General features: G+C 40.1%; 1 protein-coding gene across 1 annotated transcript in view; it reads right to left on the reverse strand.

Moving 5' to 3' along the window:
- Positions 1-22,716, reverse strand: part of SERAC1 (serine active site containing 1) — a 293,263-nt gene that overhangs the window by 246,339 nt on the left and 24,208 nt on the right. Inside the window, exons 3-4 of the mRNA XM_086927320.1 lie at positions 21,467-21,556; positions 4,247-4,378 (exon numbers count right to left, since the gene is read on the reverse strand). Coding sequence (XP_086783446.1) covers positions 4,247-4,378; positions 21,467-21,556 — 222 coding nt within the window. The remainder of the gene's footprint in view (positions 1-4,246; positions 4,379-21,466; positions 21,557-22,716) is intronic.

Raw genomic sequence — 22,716 nt, forward strand, 5'->3', positions numbered from 1 at the left:
AATCATTGATGTCTCTTGTACTATCATCTAAACAATGTCCGAGTTTGTGATGGGCTCATCCGAGCACAGCGTCTTGGGCAGAGGAAGTATGAGGAATAGATTCATGGGAGTGTAGTTCAAACATGGTGACTTTGCATGAGCAGTTGTAAGAGGGTGTGATAGACAGCTGGGGTTAGACTAGCAGTGCTGCAAGACAGAGAAATGCTGGTGCACGGGTACAGGAAGATGAACCAGGTGTGCTCAAAGCGGAGGGGACAGATTGGAGCAGTCTACCTGGCCTTTAAGCTAAGATCTTGCAAGAAGGACTCTGAATTACAGATGAAGAACAGCAAGGAAGCAAATCTGCAGTTGGATCCAAGGAAAGTTTGGAGAGGTGAGGGAACACAATTATAGCTGCAATGGAGTCCACTTACCATGAGAGCATGACACCAAGGGGAGCCTTCTACAGTGACGATGAACATATGCCACATGGTCCCCAGTTACTTAATTAAAGGTAAGTGGTGCCAGTCAATACTGGGAAAAGCAAGTCTCCTTTGCTTCTTCCTGCAGTGAGGTTCTGCTCTCACATGTCAGATGACCGGAACCCTCTCACCAGTCACCTTTAAGGCGCTGGTGAAGGACTGAACAAGGATGGTCGATGAGTAAGGAGATGGTCCAGCAAGAGAGAAAATGCACAGGAGGAGCTATGCTCTAATTCCCTGTGCAAGCCTTCAGAGTTACCGTAGCGAACTGAGACTTGATCACCTTACCCAGGCTCGGCATATTTGGCTTGCTCAACCTCTCACTACAACAAAACTCCAGCATCCCACCCCAAACAAGGGACAGGCTGAGTTCCTTAGTACAACAGCGGCTTAAAGATTAACGGCCCACAAAGACAGCTGCGACCAAAAGGACCGAGTACCACTGCGTTTGATAAGAATAAACAACTGTTATTCAACAGCAAAATACACCTTGCGGTGTATGTGTGCTGTACAAACACACTATTTGATATCATGTAATGACAATGTAACAGAAGAGGGTGTTGTCCCAGAAGACAAAGGTCACCTTACAACCAGATATAGCCAACACATCTATACTCTATACTAATATAATAAAGAGAGAGCCCAAACCTTTGAGGCGGGTAATCTCAGGAACCACAGTACCAATCACAACACCCAATACAGCGTTGGAAATGGCAGTTGCAGCAGAAGGACATAGGCTATGCAGATGCCCACCATATACATATAAAAAGTAAAAGAACCGTGCCAACAAAGTAGTCCCTTGTGGGCATGTCTGCGTTGTGCTGTGGGCGTGTGCTGGGGGCGTGACAAACGCTGAGGGCGTGTGGTACGTTCCGCCCTTCATACCATGTCTCATATCATGTGCTGTGGGCGTGTGCTGGGGGCGAGTGCGGGGCGCGGGTTTACGGAAAAAAGTGTGGGTTGTGCCCAATATTTCATTGTTTTTTCTTCCCAAGTTCTGTATATTCCAGCTCTGGGTGGCCACCCTGCTCCCTTTAAATACCCCTGCACCCCATAATCATAACCCACCCTTACTCCTTAAAATACCCCAGCACCCTTAAACACTAACCAATCTTAAACCTATAAATATACCCTGTACCGCAAAACGCAAACCTATCCCTAAATCCTAAAAATACCCCTGTACCCCAAAACCCAAACCTAGCCCTGAACCCTATAAATACCCCTGTACCTCAAAACCCAAACCCACCCCTGAACCCTAAAAATACCCCTGTACCCCAAAACCCAAACCTAGTCATGAACCCTAAAAATACCCCTGTACCCCAAAACCCAAACCTACCCCTGAACCCTAAAAATACCCCTGAACCCCAAAACCCAAACCTAGCCCTGAACCCCTAAAATACCCCTGTACCCCAAAACCCAAACCTACCCCTGAACCCTAAAAATACCCCTATACCCCAAAACCCAAACCTAGCCCTGAACCCTAAAAATACCCCTGTACCCCATAACCCAAAACTATATCTGAACCCTTAAAATACCCAAACACCCCAAAACATATACCTCAGTACCCCAAAACATGTACCCCTATACCCATACTTACCTTATCCAAACATTTTAAAAAACATGCTTTTACCATTCATGCATTTACAACGAATTTCGTTGTAAATGTATGCGTGGTAAAAGCAAATAAAATGTAATGCCATGCGTTATATTGGCATTGCGGAGTCATGGTACTTTTGTAATGAAAGTATGCGGAGTGATGGTATGCGGAAAGAAAGTTGCGGAATAATGGGTGGTTACCCTCCCCCGGTAAGTACATTGGTGGCATGGCGGCCCACATCTCCAGCAACATACTCATATTTTTTCACCACCGATTTGAAAAATGCACAGGTCTCTCTCATTGATGGGCAACACCGACATACACTTTTAGACACACCTCCCGCCACAAGTTAGAGAATTGTGAACTTCAGAGCTGGGGAGCTACGTTCGAATCTCAACACTAGCTCAACATCCTGTGATTCCAGGCAAATCGCTTTGTCTCCCCGTGCCTACCACAAATGAATGTGTTCTTCTTTAATGTAAATTTTGCTCATGCCATGTTGCCGTGTTCGTGCTATATATTATTGCAAAGAAAAATAAAGTAGGGAAACTCGAGTTCACACACTACTGAACGCGCGCTCTTAAGTGCATCAGCAGTGCACTGTGAATCGGAGCGTTTTACAGGCCTGTCACAGATAAGAAATGCTATCAAAACGAAACCCTACAAAACAATATACTACTGGCTGGTAGAAATTCATACCCGGACAACGTCGGGACGGGCTGCTAGTATTTGATAATGGGAAATCACTGGAGTTAATTGCATCACTTGTGTGGGGCCAATGATGGTGACACACAGAAATGAGGGAAAGGATCCCTTAAAAAAAGAGTCTCATCATCTCACTGAAAAGAGTGATATTCAGGACGGTGCCCAATAGCAGAGGCGTTTGACCCTTCATCTCATTGATGAAAAACAGTATCTCCTGTGGGACAAGTACACCCTTCCTCTGTCTGCAAGCCAGAAAGTTTGAGTGCTACTGTAATGATTAAATGAACAAGGACAGCACTTTGTGACTACCATTTATACAAGCGACACAAAGGATATGCTGGTCAGCTACTGCAGTCAATAACACAAAGTACACTGGGTAAAAGTAGAATGCTGTGGAATAAGCGTTTTCAGCTGAAGGGATGAAAAAGGGAAGATGGTGAGGAAAACAGCAAAATAAGACTCAATAGAGCCCCATGCGGAAAATAGCTGAGCATGAGAGAAGCAAGATCCCAGCCACGTCATTTTGCAATAAGCCAAGACATTTGGCATTAAAAAAAGACCCAGTAGGGGCACTTTTGCATCCATGGATGGGGGTGTGCTGTGCATAACAGAAGCATACATGTACAATACCAGCCCATAAAGCTCTAACTAACAGCTTTTAAAGCAATTTCCAGTCACACCACTAGATGACAGATTCATAATGGGAATAAATCAGATCACACAAGTAATATATATTCGCTTTGTTTGTATGGCTCCTAAACAGATTGCTTTTCTGCTGCTTTTAATCATACGTAGTGCCATCTTTTAGTGGATCTGAAGAATGTACTGCAACCCACTAGCATGGTGATATAGATTAAGTTAACCTCTTTTTGCCTGGTTCTTTTAAGAAGACAAACAAATATGAAAAACATGAGGAGTAAAGTAGTATGCTTAACGGAAGGAGGACACAAACCTAGAGAGTTATGGAAAGCCTCTGTCCTAAGATCAAAACACTGGTATGCCAGCAACATATTGAAGCAGCATTTGGTTGGAACATTAAATCTTGTGGCACTAAGGGTTGGCTAGGCTGAGTATTCTTATTTATTAGACCTGCACAAGAAAACAGTAAGTGCATAGTCTGGTCAACTGGCCAATCATCATGGCAAATAATCTATAGCAACCACCCTCTTAGAGAGAGGTAGTTGATGCAGCAACATGCAAGGGCAAAATGTATAAGGACAATTTGCCAACAAAAATACGTTTTTACACTGCAAATCTAAAAGAAAATGCCATTCCCAGTTGTACATTTTGTGAAGTTGTATGTGAAGCGTCAGACAGAAAATGAAGGAGAATGAAAATAAGGGATTGACCATGTGCAGCACTAAGAAATGAATGGCCCATATTTCTTCACCAGCCACCATTACAAAGCTATAACAAGTGCTAAGAGATTAATAACAATTAGTACCACTACAATAAGCTAGAACAGAGATCTGATGTACATTACCATGCCAGTGATGATTTTTAGCCAAGTCCTGAATGGCCTTCAAGCGAACCGTCTTATCGTTAGATTGAGTCTTCTTCAGGAGCAACCACAGGGCACATTCATGAACATCCACATTCAGCTTGCTGATTGTTTCTGCAAAACAAAAATGCAAATATGACAGTGTTACTACAAGTTAAACCTATGTGAAACAAAATCACAATGAACTTCATTGGAGTGAATAGGAGTGAAAAAAAGTTATAGATGTTACATGACATCACAATTGTGCGTAAGTAGTCAGAGATGCTAGAGATGTCCGCCAAGGGTTAAAACAAAAATGTGCATTCAGGAGAAACAAAAAAAAACCTGCACTATGTTTACATATGTTACGGTGTCATGCGTTCCAAAAAAGATTCCTGTACTAGACTGATTCAGAAATAATTTTATAAACCAGACATACTTCCTTTAATAGGTGCAAAGATATACGCGTTAAGAATTCAGAAAGGTTTACGATACACTCAACCATGCAAATGTTTTCCACAGTTTAATTGTATGTAGTCTAGTCCTGCACAAGTAGAAATGCCTTCACAGAGTGCAATAGCATTTAATTTTTTTAGATATTTTTTGCATACTCCATGTTTATTCCCACCATGGAAAGGTATGTACTCCTGCCCTTTTCAGAAGTATATATCTGACTGTGGTGAGCACAAACTTTCATGCATTCTTGTCTCTCGCACACCATGGGGAGTAGATTAACTCACACAAAATTATTTTTGTGAGTAAACCTTTGTACAATTGTAAAAATCACCTTTTGTGAACTGTAAAAGTAGATCTGCACCCATGAAAAAGTCCATTTGCTCATGAAAGCTAAGTTTACATAAGTCAATAACTTTGTGGCCCATGCTGTCCAATTCACAAAAATGCCTGATTGTTTGAACTGATGATAATGTGCAACTGCCTGAATGACTCTTGAGATGCTCACGTGCTAAAGAAATACTTAAACAGCTCCTACTAGCAGAAGAATAATCTAACAGTCTTCTCCTATGGTTTACGTCTACACAAGAAATACTAGAGGCATCTGGGGGCTCTTAAAAATGACCACTACTTGATTGAATTATCGGCATATTGTTTTCAGAACTAAAGGCTTTACTACATATCTTTCTTCACTTAATAGCTGATAGTTTTAAAACTTGGAATGGAGATGGTCCTCTATTACTATGGAATTCATAAGATAAGTGTAAGGCGAGAGACCGCAAATCCTACATTAACATATTCTATCTAATGCCCAGAAACACATATCAATTACTTCAATTAAAGCACTGATTATTGCTTCTAGCCAATATAAAGTAGAGTTCTAGTGTTCTAACTATTTCGGAAGACCTTTCCCAGAACTGTTTTATTGGGTTTTTAAAACAGGTACAACAGAAGAACATCCTTATTATTTAAGGGGTTTAGTTTCATAGAAGCATCAGGGCCAGGCAAAGTAAAAAGAGGAATTAGGCCCATCTACCCTCAAAGACACTTGATATATCATATGGACACGAGCGTCCAAAACCTGTATATGTGCGCGATTCAAAGTAAATACATATAAGATTTTAATGCAATAGTACATGACACCAGAATGCCTAAAATCTATGCATAAAGGTTCTGACAAATGCTGATAAAGGTGGCCTAAAATAAAGACTATCTTGAATAATGTGCTACACATGTAACTGAAACAGTAAGCTCAGATAGCCTTCTAGATTCCATAGTCATCCTATTTAGAAGTACAGGCGAAGGGGAGTTCACTTTTCTGTCTTAACTAAGTTGTCTAGCAACAATTATGCCCTTCAACGACAGATGTGAACATCACCAGATTCTCCCTCACTACAATTGTGAAAACCCAAGCTGTTGCATCAAAGTGCAACGAAACATTACACGGACTTGGTATGCAACAACCTCATGAAGAGTAACCAAGCTTGGGTTCCCTTTCAAATCTCTGGCAAGAGTGAGCTCAGTGAAAAGAAATCAAGATGTTTCCAATTGCAAGGGATTATGTTTAACCTTCTTATGGAACAGACTACCACACTGAGTCTCAGAACAACTGATGTCAGGAAAATCTGCGCTCTATATCAGATTTGTATTGTTGATGTTGGATTTCTCTCCTACAGTGGTTTTCTACAGCAATTGTCTAGAAATGTATAGGCATCTGTAAGTCATTGGGGTCTCCACCCTTTACTGTACTGACAGCTACGTATGTTCAACAAACAGCTTGAAAGCTACTAATATTATTAGTGTTGTATAATCTCAATGTTCTTATATGTATATTAATTCAACCTCGCAAAATCTTTCTAATTTAATAAACTAAGCTGCACACAGGTGAGATTCTCAGAGGTAGCTGGAGAGCTACAGTAGTTCACGAGATACTGGTTGGAGACCCCTTGCGAAACAACCATTATATTCTGTAACTTGTCCCATAGCAAACCCCTTGTCCTTTTCTTTTCCATTTTGATCCTTCGGAAATAAGGGATTACAAAACTAGTTAAATAAAGGATTTCTTTACCATTTTGCCATACATCTTGAAGAAGATCGAGGATTCATTGTCTGGATTAGCCACAGTGCAGGGTGGGTAGAGTAAATATGAGATTGCCACAGGAATGTCCTGATGCACTCAAAAGAATGCTCTGTTGTGAATCAAGTCCATGGCAATTAGTACTACACCCTGATTAACTACATTTGTCATTATTTAAAGCTCAAGAAATTACCCTAAAGAACTAGTAATATACTACTCAATGCTTGCTCACTAACCAGAGACATCCCACTACGTATAAGCCGTGTATGCATTCACATGACTTCTTTAACATGGGTAGAGAGTCAGAACTGGGAGCCTGCCCTACTGCAGATAAACATAACAAAATGCATCTGCATAATGGAAGGCACTCAAAAGATCCTGGTGGATACACACTGTCTTGGAATGTGTCTGAAATTTTGTACGCAAAACCAATCTACAGAACAAACATAATTCCCACAGCTGCTCTTGTCCAGCTTCTGCAGTGCTTATGAACCTAGCCCCAGTAAAACTGAGTCTGTACCAATAAAAGTCTAATTCATTCCAGACACAACACATTACCTAGCTCATCATTAGCACATCTACCTCTCAGTAAATACTGATTAACACCCTGCTTGATCTCGCAGTGAATCGGGCATAACTATATGCTCTTGCCTGAGCTGGTTATGGAAGTTTTAATTATATGTATATACATGGCCTGACCATCAGTCATCAGGATTGTCTACCTTTAATCGCGAGTCGTGCTAATCAGCCATGGTACAGAAAAGAGGGGATGGCAATATGCTCCACTTCCAAAACCATATGAGACCTCAAATACAATACAACTCACAGAAGCCTCAATAGATTTTTCTAAGGGTCTATCTTTGATAACTTCCTGCTTTGTAACCACTATGCCTGATACATCCTATGACTTGCCAATCACACATATTAAAAGAAGGAGACCTTGAGAAATAGCAGAATTAGAAACAAATTGCAGCATAAACTGTTTCTCCAACGGACCCTTTGGAAAATGTGTAACGTGGTGAAAAGCATTTCCTCTAAAGAGGAATACACTCAGAGTAATTAGGTAGACTGTATGAGAATACAACTCAATATCTGAAAAAGGCACCTGGTTTAAAATTGTCTAAAAATGTCTGTTGAGGCCTGTTTCGAGGGCGGAACTACAAAGAGTCCATTAACCAATAAGAGGAGCCTGCTATGCATCATCAACCTATCAATTGTAAGTCAATAAACCAGTAACATCTTGTTCTTTTTCTTGTAGGTGGTCAAGGTTTCTATTACCACAATTTAACACAGCTGCAAAATAATCCACAAAGCAACAACATGAACCTGCACAAGAACAGAATTCAGAAATCTCACGTCTCGGATGAGAGAAAGGCTAACCAGTTCAACCTCTCCAGAACACATTTAGCAGTTCAGCAACGAGCAGCCGTAGCAAACTAGGGAAAGTGATTTGGTTCTCAAGGACATGACTTGCATTTTGGAAATCAAGCAATTGAACTGCAGCTAAATACTGTACTTGTCATTCTTCAGTGTATATATATATATATACACTGAAGAATATAGATATATATAGAACACTGTGCGTTTATCAGCAGTAGTGGGCGAGCAGTAACACATAAACAAACTAACACCATGTCCGCGACAACACTAAGGAACAGGGAGAGTGCGGCGGCTGACGTGTTCTCGGATGAGACACCGCAATCGGCGAGAAGTAATAAATCTGCCGGCACAAGTAACGCTAATGTGGGAGCAGGATTGAAAGATAAATACAAGCAGCTGGAGAAACTCATTCGCAGGGAAACAGCAAAATGGTGGGAGTCTACATCACTCAGAAGATACTTGGATGTGAACCGTATACCGAGGGGATTAAGAATAATGATTGCCCCTAGTTATGACACACCAAACCCGCGATTAATGGCAGAATGGGCACAATGTAATTTAGATTCCTCACGAAAACTGGTGGAGTTACTAGTAAAATACGCAGAAAGCGACAGAGAGGAACTAGTGCCACAGATTGAGAGTTTAAGAAAGGAAATAGAAGCCATGAGTGACCCACAAGACCAGAAAACTAAGTACAACGAGGAAATGGAACAAAGACTTGAAAAAGAGGAGGAAAAAATCAAAGCAAGAAAACAGTACAAATTTAGACGAGACAAACAAGACTGTGAGGATGGTAAAATCTTTACCTTTGCAAGAAAATTTGATGTGATGCGAAAAACAGCCGCAAAGAAAGTTCAAAAAGGTATGCAAAATGGCAACAAACCACCGGCACATGTGGATGAATCAGAACCCGAAGTCTCATCGCTGTCGGATGGCAGCGGGATAGTGGAAAACAATTCTGACTCAGAGGGCCTGGATGATATTGACAAATTAACTCCGGCTGAGGAACTGGAATACGTAAGGCAAAGCCGGCGACAAACTCTACGTTCAAGCACCATACAATCGGCAAAAAACGGCGTACAAGGAGGAGGAGGGCGAGGAGGACCGCAAACAAACAACGCAACAAAGAGAGGAGGCAGAGGCAGGGGGTCGTGGACAAACAAGAAAACAAAATAACGGAACCTGTAATCAACTCTGGCAATGCTAACACCATTATCAATCTGGCAGGAATAGATTTAACAACAGCAGAAGAACAACTCTTATCGCTGGGTCTTTCATATTGCCCGGAATCCAATTTCCAGTACACGAAAACTAGGGCTGATGTGTACCAATTTATAAGAAAATTAAAACTGTGCAAATATCATAAACAGGCGAGCACTAAAACGAGACCTAACAATTCATCGTTGGACACAGCGGCCATGCCTAACTTATCAGCTGGTGACTTCGAATTATTAAGGGATGTTCAATCCATAGTAAATATCATACCAGACAATCAAACACAAAGTACCCCTCAAGGAAGCCAAGTAAGCCAGGGGGGATTTCCAATTTTGAACACCCAAGATATAGACAATATTGGAAACAAAAAGCCTGAAACCCCGTTTAAAAAGAAATCTAAATTTGTACCGATAATGACAAAAGATGCCATCGATGTTTTCAGTGATGTGGTTGTTTCACAAATAAAAAAATTGAATATGAAAATAACAAATACAAAAAGGAAACTTACCACTCAGGAAAGAAACTATGGGGCATTAATGGAGAAATTAAAAAAGCGCAAAGACATTGTGATACGGAATTCAGACAAGGGGGGGAATATAGTGCTGTGGCCCCTCAAAGAATATTTGTCTGAAGTAGAGAGACAATTAAATGACATACAGTGTTACCATCACAGCACGCCCCTGAAATATAAGCAGATGCAAGATGAACTCTGGAGCAAGTTACTAGCATGGAAGAGTAAAGGTTTACTGAGTTTGGAAGAATTCAAATTCTTAAAGAAAGACTTTCCAAAAACTCCGGTAATTTATTTCATCCCGAAAATACACAAGAGTAAAGATCACCCACCGGGACGCCCAATCATTGCCGTCTGTGATGGACCTCTTGAAAATGTATCAAGATATATTGACTTTTTCCTCCAAGAACATGTACAAGGGTTAAACTCCTATGTGAGAGACACAGGAGATTTTTTGGGAAAACTAGGAAAAGTCAAATGGGAAGAAGACTACATGCTTATTACTTTAGACGTAACATCATTATATACTTGCATACGTAACATCGATGGCATAAAGGCAGTAGAATATTTCTTGGCAAGGAGACCCATTGAATATACTAGTCATAACAAAATGCTGATGGATCTTCTAATCTTTTGTCTAGAGCATAATTTCTTTCTTTTTAAAAAACAGATGTTCAGACAAGTGCAAGGTGTAGCAATGGGGGCCAGCTTCTCCCCCACATATGCCTGTTTGTTTATGGGTTGGAGGGAGGAGCTGGTCCTAATGAGAAAACATAACAACACCTATAAAGATAAAGTTATATCGTGGCTACAATATATTGATGATTTAATGATCATATGGAATGGGACAAAGGAAGAAGCAGAAAAGTTCATTGAAGAGTTGAATGACAATGAGATTAACCTTAATTTTACCTCACACATAAGTAAGGAACAAATACCATTCCTAGACGTCCTGATTAAGATAGAAAATCAGACAATAAGTACTACATTATACAGGAAAGAAACATCTGGAAATTCACTTTTGCACGCAACAAGTGCACATCCTGTTCATCTCATTCAAAGCATCCCCTATGGGGAAATGCTTAGACTACGTAGGATATGTAGCAATGAGGTAGAATTGTCTAAGAATCAGCAAGCAAGCAAAATGAGGTTTTTAGAAAGGGGCTATAGTGCCAAATGTATCAAGAATGCAATTAAGAAATCTAGAATTAGACCAAGAGAGGACTTGTTGCTACACAGTAAGAAGGATTTGGAAAGCGTCAAATCCAACACAGCAGAAATGGAGGGAAATCCAAGATTGATACTAACGTATAATCGTCAGCACAAGTCCCTGCGCCAAATATTTAAAAACAATTGGCACATAGTTAAAGACGATCCAATTATTGGGAAAACATTGTCAGAACAGCCGACTATAACGTTTAGAAAATCAACTTCAATGGCAGATACCCTAGTAAAGAGTAGTCCGGAATGTGAGAATACCACGGACTGGCTCAGCGCTAGAAAAGGATTTTTCAAGTGTATCAGCTGTAAAGCTTGTACACATGGAAAAAATACAACGTCATACATGACAGCCTTCAGTCCCAAACCATATATGATCAGGCAACATCTAACCTGTAGAAATGATTATGTAGTGTACGTTCTAGAGTGTGGATGTGGTCTTAGGTACGTAGGAAGTACAAAACTCCCAGGGTACCAGAGAATATTACAACACCTCAGGGCGATAACTAATAATGACCCTAGCTATCCAGTAGCCCGCCACTTCAAAGAACATCATGGTGGAAAACCCAAAGATCTGCAATATTACCTCATAGACAACGTCCCAGTGCAAAGAAGGGGAGGTAACAGGGAAGGGGCATTACGTCGCCTGGAAACCCATTACATTCTGCTATTAGATAGCAAACAACCTAATGGATTAAATATGGGAGAAGATATGTACACTTACTTGGATTAAAATGAAACTAAAATATCCATATAGCCACTAGAATAACTCAGGAGATGAGAAAAGCATACTGAACATAAGAGCATTAAGGGTCAAGTCAGAAAGAACAACAGGACTCGTTGTATAAAGTAGATCTGCAAATACGTTAATTTTATGAATTTTTGATAAGTATTTTAACTTACTGTGAAAATTAACTGTTGAAACCATATACATATATATATTTTTTCTACAAAATGTGTTTATATGTTGGTTTTATGATCTTAGATGGATTGGAAATTTTAGCTATTTAAACATGAAATTGATTTTTAATGGATTTTATTGGTATATTTATTGCAAATTAATTGTGGGAATCATGTTTTATAAACCCAGCTGAATGAAAATCCATTTAACCTGCATCCTGCTTGGCGTGAAAAGTGCCGACTTACAAAAAACAGTATAACAGAATAGATATATACCGCACATATGAAATTAATGCAGTATACCAGCACTTTATTATTTATATGCACTTGAATAGCACTTTTTTGATGTGAAACACTAAAAAGGCTAACTAGGGGATGTTCCAGGGGAAGCACAATAGTATGATTTGAATAAGAGAGGTATCGAAAACATAAGCATAAGAAAATTCTAATGAGAAATGAGAAAATATACATTCACGTAATTATGTCATTCCAATATAAAAGTTTATAATATGTATTTATACAGAATATTGGAGTATATGTGAAGAGTGAAATCTGTATTTTACAAGTATTATTGGTGACAATGGTGAAAAGCTATACTGTATGGTGGACATAAATATCCATATAATTCTCATAATGCACAAATGTATTATACATATAATCACAAAAAACGGAAAATGTTTGCATTTATGAAAACGAAGTGCAGAAAGACGGATTACCGTCATGTATATATGTTAACACCTCTTTTATGTCTATTAATGAGCACTAGCACTTTAAAAAGGGATGTGCTTCACTGACGTGTTGTCATGTGATCAAGGCAGGGATCTGCCGAAACGCGTCGTGAGGACTGGTGTTTGAAATAAACTGAAAAAAGCACCAAGAAGGGTCTGCCTCGTTTTTCTTTCTGACCCTATGGGAGTTGGTAGCTGAAGCGAGCAATTTTGAGAATATATATATATATATATATATATATATATATATATATATATATATATCCAACTCAAATTCACACTACAAGTTCCTTGCTTCTCAAGGTTAGTATGAAAGCACGAACACCAACTTGCATCAAAGTAGATTTATTGCGCAAAATCCATAGGCCACAAAGTAACAACTCGACGCGTTTCGGGAAAGCCTTTCCTTAGTCACAAGTCAAGCTGTGTGTGATTCAATTGGTATAAATAAACAAGCATGTGATCATAACTAAAAATGAACATAAACAAAAGACTTTCGCTAGTGTTTACATTTGCTAACAAGCAGAAATGTGTATCTTTCCTTGTTCTGCTAACTTATATTACATAAACAGAATACTCAATTCTCGAGGCAAGCTACCAAACAATAAATAACTGTGCTATCGATTCTTTTGAATGATGTTATTTCAGCGCATATGTCAGTGGCCACAACAATCAAAGTTGATTGACACTTTCTCATCTCGGGATAGAATTACGCCCAGGATGGATAACGAACGCTTGTGGCTAGTTATAACATTAAAGTTCATTCAATTCACAGTTTTGTGAACATATTATGTGCAACAAAATTCTGCTCAAGTGGGCTAAAGCGCTTACAACTACTTGTGTCAATTCAATTCTTCACATTTCAAAACATATCGCATTAAATCTATATATTGTGTTGTATATTGGCCAATAGTTCATAATCAGCATCAAAACCTTAAAACAAGGAAACAGCACACAATTAAGCCAATGTGGGCATAACTTCCAGATGTTTTTCCTCAAGGTGTTCAAAGTTTAGTAGGACAGTACTGCAGTCTATTGGCAAAAACACATTTCCTGAAATAAAACAAATAATACTCTTAAATCAAAATTTATGTACAAAAATTAACATGAACATTAAACACACAACCTGATAAATATTAAGAGTTAAAAGGAGACTATATACGGGCACATGTATGTTAACGAAAAAAGTTAATTCTCTAACTGGAAAAGACTGTGGCGGTTCCAAAGGTAAGAAATCAAATTCAGTTCTATGTGAAGTGTACATACAATGGATATCTAGCCCAAGTGCACTTCCAATTCCTCGTCACTGTTGCGTCCTAGGGGGATCATTGTCCTATATTGTATTATAAATTTAGACTCTAATCTGCGCAAGGCCTGTATTCTGTTGCCACCCTTTTCATTGTGTTTGATCGTATCAAGGACGCAAAAACTTAAAAATTTGAATTTTGATTGTGGTGGCTTTGGAAGTGTCTAGCGATTGGGTAGGTTTTATCAACATTTTTAATCGCTCTCAGATGTTCAAGGATTCGTAATTTTGTCTTCTTAATTGTGCTGCCAATGTATGTTTTTTTAAATGGGCAGAACAATGCGTAAATCGCATACTCAGTGTTACAAGATGTATGTTCTTTAATTACAAATGGCTGAGCTGCTGAAGATAAAATAACCGCTTTCTTATTGTGGCAGTTTTTACAGGCTTTGCAACTCCTGCAGGTATAAAATCCTTGTACACTCAACATTATGATTTAGCTAGGTTCAACTGCCTTACAAAGATAGTCTTTTAAGGATCTTGCCCTCCTAAAAGTGACTTGAGGTGATGTTTCTACACAAGTTCAGGGTCAGTCTGTAACATGGGCCAGAATTTGTTCAAACTCTTCCTTAACAAAAATGCTTTACTGCTGTGAGTGGTGATGAACCGAGTTTTTTCATCTTTTTCCACTTCGTGTGCAGTATTGGATTGTTGTATTAGTAGTGATTCTCTAGTTCTTACAGCTACTGTTTTTTGAGAATTTGTAATTGTTTTAGAAGCGTAACCTGTAGCTGCAAATCTCTCAATTATTACTTTTTTCACCAGCCTGAAAACTCTTGTTGGTGCTGCAATTGCGCTTGGCTCTAAGCAGCTCTCCTACCGGAATACTTTGAATGAGGGAATTCAGGTGGCAGCTCCGGGCAAGCAAGAGGCTGTTTCCTGCAGTTGTTTTCCTAAATATTTTGCTCTCAAGTTTATTCTTTTCAACTTTGAGTTTCAGATCTAGAAACTCCAATTCATCTTTTGACCAATGACTGGTAAATTTCAGTTTAAAAACATTGTCATTGAGTGGCTGTACAAATGTTGTGGCTTCTTTTTCTGTTCCATTCCATATCACGAAAATGTCGTCTATGTAACGCATCCATTTGACTGCGTGTTCTTTATACATAGACGATCTGTAAGTGACTTCCTCCTCCCAGTATCCCATGAAGAGACCCGCAAAGCAGGGAGCAAAACAAGTCCCCATGGAAGTACCGAGAGTTTGGCGAAAATCTTGTTATCAAACAGAAAAAATGTTTGCGTAAGACATGTGTGCATCATTTGAATCAACATTTGAATATTGTGTAAGTATGAAACAGATCTTTTAGACAAAAAATGCATACAAGCATCCAGACCGAGCTGGTGCGGGATGCATGTGTACAAGCTTATCACATCGAGTGACAAGAGAGAAAAACTCTCTTCTCATTCAATCGTTTTTATTTGTCTTAAAAAGTCACCTGAATCCTTTACATAGGATGGGAGCTTTTGGACTGAGTTCTGTAAAAAATAATCCACGTATCTAGAAATGTTTTCAAGGCAGCTGCCATTAGATGAAACAATTGGCCTACCGGGTGGATTATCTCGATTTTTATGTATCTTTGGCAGAAGATACAAAGCAGGTAATTTTGGGAATTTACAATGTAGAAACTTAAATTCTTCAGCCTCAATCACACCTTTATCTTTCCATTGTGACAACAGAATGTTATAAGCTTTTACAGAATTCTCATACTCCATACGGTTGCTTCTACAATAGGTGGTGATGTCAGAAAGTGGTCTTAAACCTTCTTCTATATATTTTGTTCTTGATTGAACTACTACATTGCCACCCTTATCGGATTTTTTGATGACAATAGTTGGATCATCCTTTAAACTTTCTAGTGCTTTTCTTTTTGAATGTGTAATGTTGTTCCAGCTGTTGTGTTTTTTGTCATTAGATATATGTTGTAGTTCCTTGTTCATACTTTTTCAAACACATCAATAACATCGTTTTTGATCGGTGGTAAAAATACAGACTTAGGCTTAAAGCCACTGTTAGTGCTTAATCCAAGTGAGATGTTGTTATCAGTTAGGAGACTAGCATAGGGATCACTATTAGCATCTACCTCCTCCGCCAAAACATTCAGAGAGTGTTCGAGTTCTACATCAGCAATACTCAATTCATTAGGTTCGTCAGCTATTGGCATACTTTTATCACAAACTCTAGTGGCGTACCATTTTCTTATTCAAAGTTTTCTGGTAAAGAAGAACAAATCAATTTTACTCTGGGTATAGTTAAAAACATTTGAAGGACAAAAAGTCAATCCCATAGAAAGTAAATCTACCTCACAAGCCAAAAGTTCTCTTTCGGATAGATTGATGACTGTCTGTTTGTCTGCCATTTCGTTTTCAGTTGGCCCCTTGTGCGATTTCCCACGGGGCTCCCTATTCCTCCTAGGGTTGAGGTGTTTCTGCTTTTGCCGCCTCTGTTTCCTCTTCCTCGCCTTTGATAGCCTTGTCTGTTGTTCCCTTGCTTGTCCTTCATGACCATATTGAATTCTGCTAAAACGCTGGTTTTTACCCCAGAAAGATGCAAATCGGTTGAAATGTCACTGCCACTAGTTATGCTCAGTCCGGATTGTACTTCATCATCTGGCTGATTTTCGTTTGTGTTGTTCAAACCTCCTACTTGAGCTGAGGTCTTTGGTGTTGGTTGCATTGCAGCTCGCAGATTGTCATATTTTTGGGAAAATGTTAATATTTGTCCCCTCTGATAGTCTATTAAGTCTCTTTGAAATTTCCTTTGTTTTCTGCTTTTGATGTCATCTTCGATTTTGTTCAGATTGACTTCCATTTGCTCCTTTCACTCTTAAATTCCTCTTCGCTGCATAGCTTTTTTAATTCTTCAGTATATTCATCAATTTCTTGATTTAGTCTTTCAACGTCCTTTGAAGCAAATTTTACTAGCATGCGAAGCATATTCATCGAACATCGATGGTTATTCTCAGCCCATTCTGTTATTAATTCTGGGTCCGGATTTTGGAAGGTCGGAGTGACAAAAATCCACAGTCCCCTGGGGATCCTAGCCACATCGATATACTTTTGCAGTGTAGTGGATTCCCACCACTTATTTTGTTCTCCCTTTAGTGCCTTCCACAATTTATCCCAGAGAATCCTTTTCGCTGATTTATTAGTTGTCGTAACCTCTCCTGTACTGGTTACGCTAATATTAGTTTTGTGGCATTGCTCAAACATTTCATCTGCCACCTGAGCCCGTTTATCTCTTCTTTTTGTTGCCATTTTGTTATTTTTTTGCTTATTTGCCGCGCACTGTGAAAGTCGCGTTTCCGATGCTGTGTTTGAGCTTTTTAATTAAAAGGTCGTGAAACACCTTCTGTCTCCGGAGTTAGTTCCGCAAGTAGAAAGAAAACTGCTTCAAAGATTAGGACTTACTTAATGATGTTATTTCAGCGCATATGTCAGTGGCAACAACAATCAATAAAGTTGATTGACACTTTCTCATCTCGGGATAGAATTATGCCCAGGATGGATAACGAACGCTATATGGACTCCGCAATATTTGGAAAAGACTGTTATTGATTTGGACAATCTATTACTTATTAGTGTTGCTCAGGTTGAGAATTTGCATTTATAATTTGAGATAGAATTTCTTCTGTCTATTATTACAACCTATGGTAGGGATTGTATCTCTCCCTTGGAGCATATACTATTGAGATATATAAAAAGTAAATAACTCGATACTATTTTGCGCACTTGTTCCCTACTGCCAAATTGTTGTGGATAGTTTTATAGTGAGGATTAAGCCTTGCCTATTATAGTGAAGTTAGTTGCATATTTGGGCAGTTCTTTAAGGAAATGGCCACAGAAATGTAGGCCATGGGTTGTAGGACAGGGCTTCTGATTGTGCCCAGTCCCCTAATAATTAATCTATGTTTAAAAGTAATCACTTTCTTCAATACTGGGATAATAGTGCTTTGGCATCTACCATAAAGCACAGTACTTTCTGTGCCTGTATATACAACTCTACTGGATAGGAGTGTCATCATTTTAGGTTAACCATCCATGTTCAAGAAACCTGTAAAAGCGCCCACGATGTCAAGTAGTTTATTGTGGCTACTGGATCAGGAACTGTCAATGCCGTTCTCTGTATTTTTGTTACATTTGGTGAAAATGTGATTCACTTTAGATTGACAGTCATTGTAGCAAACACCAAAACTGAGATAGCTGCATGTGTTTATTTCACCTTTAATTTCTTCTTTACTGGTTTTTCAATGGCTCCCAAAAATCTGTAACTTGACATAATGAAAGACATTTAGAACAACTTGAGAGTTTTAATAAGGAAAGGTCAAATGATGAATCCACTTTGTCTCCTATACTATCTATTATTACATGTCATTTAGAGCTGCTTTCTGAGTTAATTTTTGAGGCTTGTCCAAACTGTTTTGGATCAAACCACTTCAAATTGGTTTACTTTCCCTATTAGTAGCAACATCAAGAAAGAGACTACTACCTGTTTATGTATCAGGAATTATTAGAGTTTTTTTTATTCTGTGAGTGTCAAGAGCGTGATTGGAAAATGACATCTTATGATTAAACACTGATAAGCAATAGTTTAGAGAGTAGCAAAACAAAAATGGGCTCCTTTGAGGTCAACAATTTTTCAAAAGTGACTATTCATCTTCAGACTTGACTGGCAGTCATATAATGCAGAGGGAAATAAAGTCAAATTCATATCCCAATTAAAACGAATATGGCTTCTTTGCTACTTCAGACAAAAAGAAGACATAACTTTTGCCATTTTCACCTTAGAAAAGGTAGTTGCTCACTATTCTGAAGTTTAAAATTAATTCTATATGTACAAGCAAAGTTAAAGAGTTCCACCTCCCTGTGGCCTTTTGTCCCCATATTATTTAAATAGTATTATTCGGAAGTATTACTGTGCAGATAAATAGGTCAGTGTTTTAGAAGATAGAAACCCAGTGTCATTGTTTGCCTCTCCTCTCTCTGGTTGCTCTCACCACCAAATTTAACGATAGTCAGGAGTACTTATCAAATACGTTACTTACCGTTAGGAACACTTTTCTGGTAGAGAGACTATCAAACCGCAGATTCCTCATCTCAAAATATTCCCCATGTGTCAGACTGGATCAGAAAATTTTTGAGCAGTACCTTTGTGTGCCGCTAGATGGCTTCGACAGCGCTGCATTAACATTGTCAGCTCCAGATGCGACATGCGCAGTGCCTATATAAGCACAACCCCGGTGCGCGTAATTCAGTTTCTCTTGTGATTATTTCCACGCCAAGAACACAGAGCCACGTCATAAGGAAGTTTTGCCTGCGTCCAAAGTCTAGTGGGATATTTCAGGTGAAGAGCTCAGTTCACAGAATGGGGATGATCGAAGAGGGATCAGCAGTTTGATAATGTCTCTACCAGAAAAGGCATTACCAAAGGTAAGTAACTTGTTCTTTTTCTCAACACACATTCCTCACCTCATAATAAATCAAAGCAATACCTCCCCAGAGGTGGGTCTATGAAATGCCTCAACCAAAAAATCACGGATAAACGAATGGACAAAATGCCTGTCTTGATGGACCCGACTGCCCAGGCAGGGTGTTGTAAACGTGTGGAGTGATGCCCTCATAGCAGCTTGGCACGTGACCAGAAAAGGCACTCCATGTGCTAACGTAGTAGCAGCAGCCTTGGCACTAGTGGAAAGGGCCCGCAAGTCCTCAGGAGGCTCCTTCTTAGCCAGTGTGTAGCAGACTTTATTGAAAAGTACAATCCATCAAGAGATGGTTTGTTTGTAACCGCCTTGCCTACTTTTGCTTCAGCGAACCCCAAAATAAGCTGATCGTGCACTCTGTTCCTTGGTGCAATCAATGAAAAAGGACAGGGCTCCTTTTGGGTCCAGGCGATGGGAGTCTCTCCTCTTCCTTGGAAGGATGAGGTGGCGCGAAAAATCAGCATGGGGAAGTTTTGGCCGACATGGAAGGGAGTCACCACCTTCAGCAGAAAGGATGAACGAGTCTGAAGAACCAATTTGGGAAACAAGCTTGAATATGGAGGGTTAACCAAAAGAGCTTGAAGCTCATGACCCTCCTGGCTGGTTTAATGCCCACTAAGAATACTGTCTTAGTAGTCAGAAGTCTTGGAGTTCAGCCTTGCAAATGTTCAAATGGAGAACACGAGATAGTTTAAAACTAAATAAAGAACCTATTGGGGCTTAACAAAAGAGTTAGGAGAAAACAAATGATGTAAGCTTTTGAGGGAACATGTCACAACTGGTGACTTGAACAGAAAGGACAGATACAGCAACCACAAAAAAAGCCGAAATGGCACAAAAGTAAGCTGTAACAGTGGCCAGAGCAAGGCAATGCTGGGCTAACAACAGCACCTCTGACAGAGCAGCAGAAATTGGGTCAACTTGTCGTGAGGAGCACCAAGCCTCAAACTTGTCCTAATGGCAGGTCTATGCAGTTTTTGTTGAGGGACATATGACTGCCAGAATGACATCGGAGATCTCGGAAGAACGAAGACACTCAACTTTCACTGGTCAATCTCCAAGCATGGAGATGGAAAGTCTGCAGTTTTGGGTGGAAGACCATGCCCTGTTAATGTGACAGAAGATCCCCTCGAAGGAGAAGACTGACGGAAGGACAGATGATCATGCTCAGTGAGCTCTTGAAAACTCTGGGCAGTAGAGGTGTTGGCGGAAAGGCGAACAGGAGTCCCAGGTTTCGAACAGGAGTACCAGGTTTTATTCTAAATGGAACGTGTATCCAAGCGAGAGCCGTTTTGGAAACTCCAATGCGCAGAAGTGCTGACATTGCGCGTTCATGGTTGTGCCAAACAGATCAAGCCAAGGATGCCCAATTTTCGAAAGAGATCTTGTGCCACCTCCAGATGCAGACGCTATTTGTGGTCAGGAAGGCATCAACAGCAAAGTTTGTCTGCCCTGGCATTCACAGATCCCGACCAGAGGTTGCACAACCAGGAAGATGTCCTAACGTGCCTGCCATGTCGAGACGCGCAGGGCCTCCTGATACAGGGTCAATGACCCTCCACACCCTGTTTTGTACAATACCACATGGCGGTGGTGTTATCTGTGAACACCTGTACCAGCCTGGGATGTTGCTTAGTAAAATCGCAACATAAATGACTTACTACGAGAAGAAGGGTCAGGTTTAAAGTGGAAGTTTGGAAACAGATGATAAAGATTTTTGCGGAAAGGACAGGAGGTAGAATAGAGGTCAGGTCTCTCCCCTCGTTGAAACAATAACAGGAGTACTCCTGGATATCTGTGCTAACTGAACGTAAGAGTTTCAATAATGCTCAGCAAGCAACACCAGTTTAGTATGTAGATAAATAATGACTAATCTTTGTATTTGACATAGCAATGGAAGGAAGAAAGATACATTGATAGAGAAAACACCACAATGCGAAGTATTTCATACAAACCATCAACTGGTGTTTTGAAAAGTTTAGCTGAAGCGGCTATTGCTCTTCTCACTGCTTGATGCAACTCATTTCTTGCCTTGTTGGTGATCCCTGTAGAAATAAAACACAGCATCTATGTATATATATCTTTAAGCACACGCAAACACAAATACAAAAACCTCCACAAGTAGCAGGAAAGCAATCTTGTCACACCTCTCTCCTTCTTTGCTACTCCAAATTGTTTATGAACAATTTTCACTCAACCATAGAGTCTATCTTGCTACATATCACTGTCTTCATTTCCTTTTCCTCACTCTTGTGGTCCATGTACTAGATTTTTGTAGTCCATGTAGAGGAATTTAATTTTGGAAATAACAACCAACAGCATACCCAAATCCTCACTTTCGACTGTATGTGCGTTCAGCCACCAGTTTCAGGAGTATGCACTCCGCAAATGCAAGAGGAGGTGGAGAAGTAAGTTTGCATAAAGAAATATGTGAGAAGGTAGGCTAAGGTTTGCGTGGGTCACAAATAGCTCTGATGAACAGGGAGAAAGTAGGCTGGGCTGTGGATGGACCTACTACTGAGAAGATGAGTGGGAGTTGTGGGTGAGATTGTGTTGGACTTGGCCCTTCTGGCAGGTTCACCCCTAATCTTTTTGCTTTTAATATGTGATCTGTGTTAAGGATTTTTGGTCCCTGCGCACTTTTTCCCTGTGTCGCAGAGTAAAGTGCGTGCGTGTAGTGAGGCTGGCCTGCCCTCCCATAGGAATGCATGGGGAATGTGTGTGTCCATGTTAATTCCTGATGTGTGGGGAGTGCAGGCTCGAGTTTGGTATGTGCGGACTCGTGAGATTGAATGCTGCGCAATGATGTATGTGGCGATGTATGTCTAGTTTGGAAGTGCCACTTCTAGACATTGGTGTGTGTGTGCAGTAAGGGTCCTGCCGTGTGATTGGCTGGAGCTGGCTGGTGAGCCTGGCTCCAGGAGTTTGGATGGGTCTGCCCGGTGGTGAGTGTTGAGATTAGCATGCTGATGGCTGGGGAGGAGTGCACCTGGGTCCTGAATAGGGCTGGGCATTCCCCACACAATGCTGTCTCCGCCCCCTGTGATGCGTCTAATGACCCTAGCCCTGCCAGTGAATAGAGTGAGGGGCTGAGCACATCAAGGGTGCTCACAAACCACCTGCGACTGGTTTTTTCCCCTCACCCTGAAGCCAGACAAAGGATTTTAATGTATAAAAAGGGGCTGTGTCCCCTTGCAATTTGTTC

The sequence above is a fragment of the Lissotriton vulgaris genome, chromosome 6 (genome assembly GCF_964263255.1).
Source record: "Lissotriton vulgaris chromosome 6, aLisVul1.2, whole genome shotgun sequence".
Classification (NCBI taxonomy): Eukaryota; Metazoa; Chordata; class Amphibia; order Caudata; family Salamandridae; genus Lissotriton; species Lissotriton vulgaris.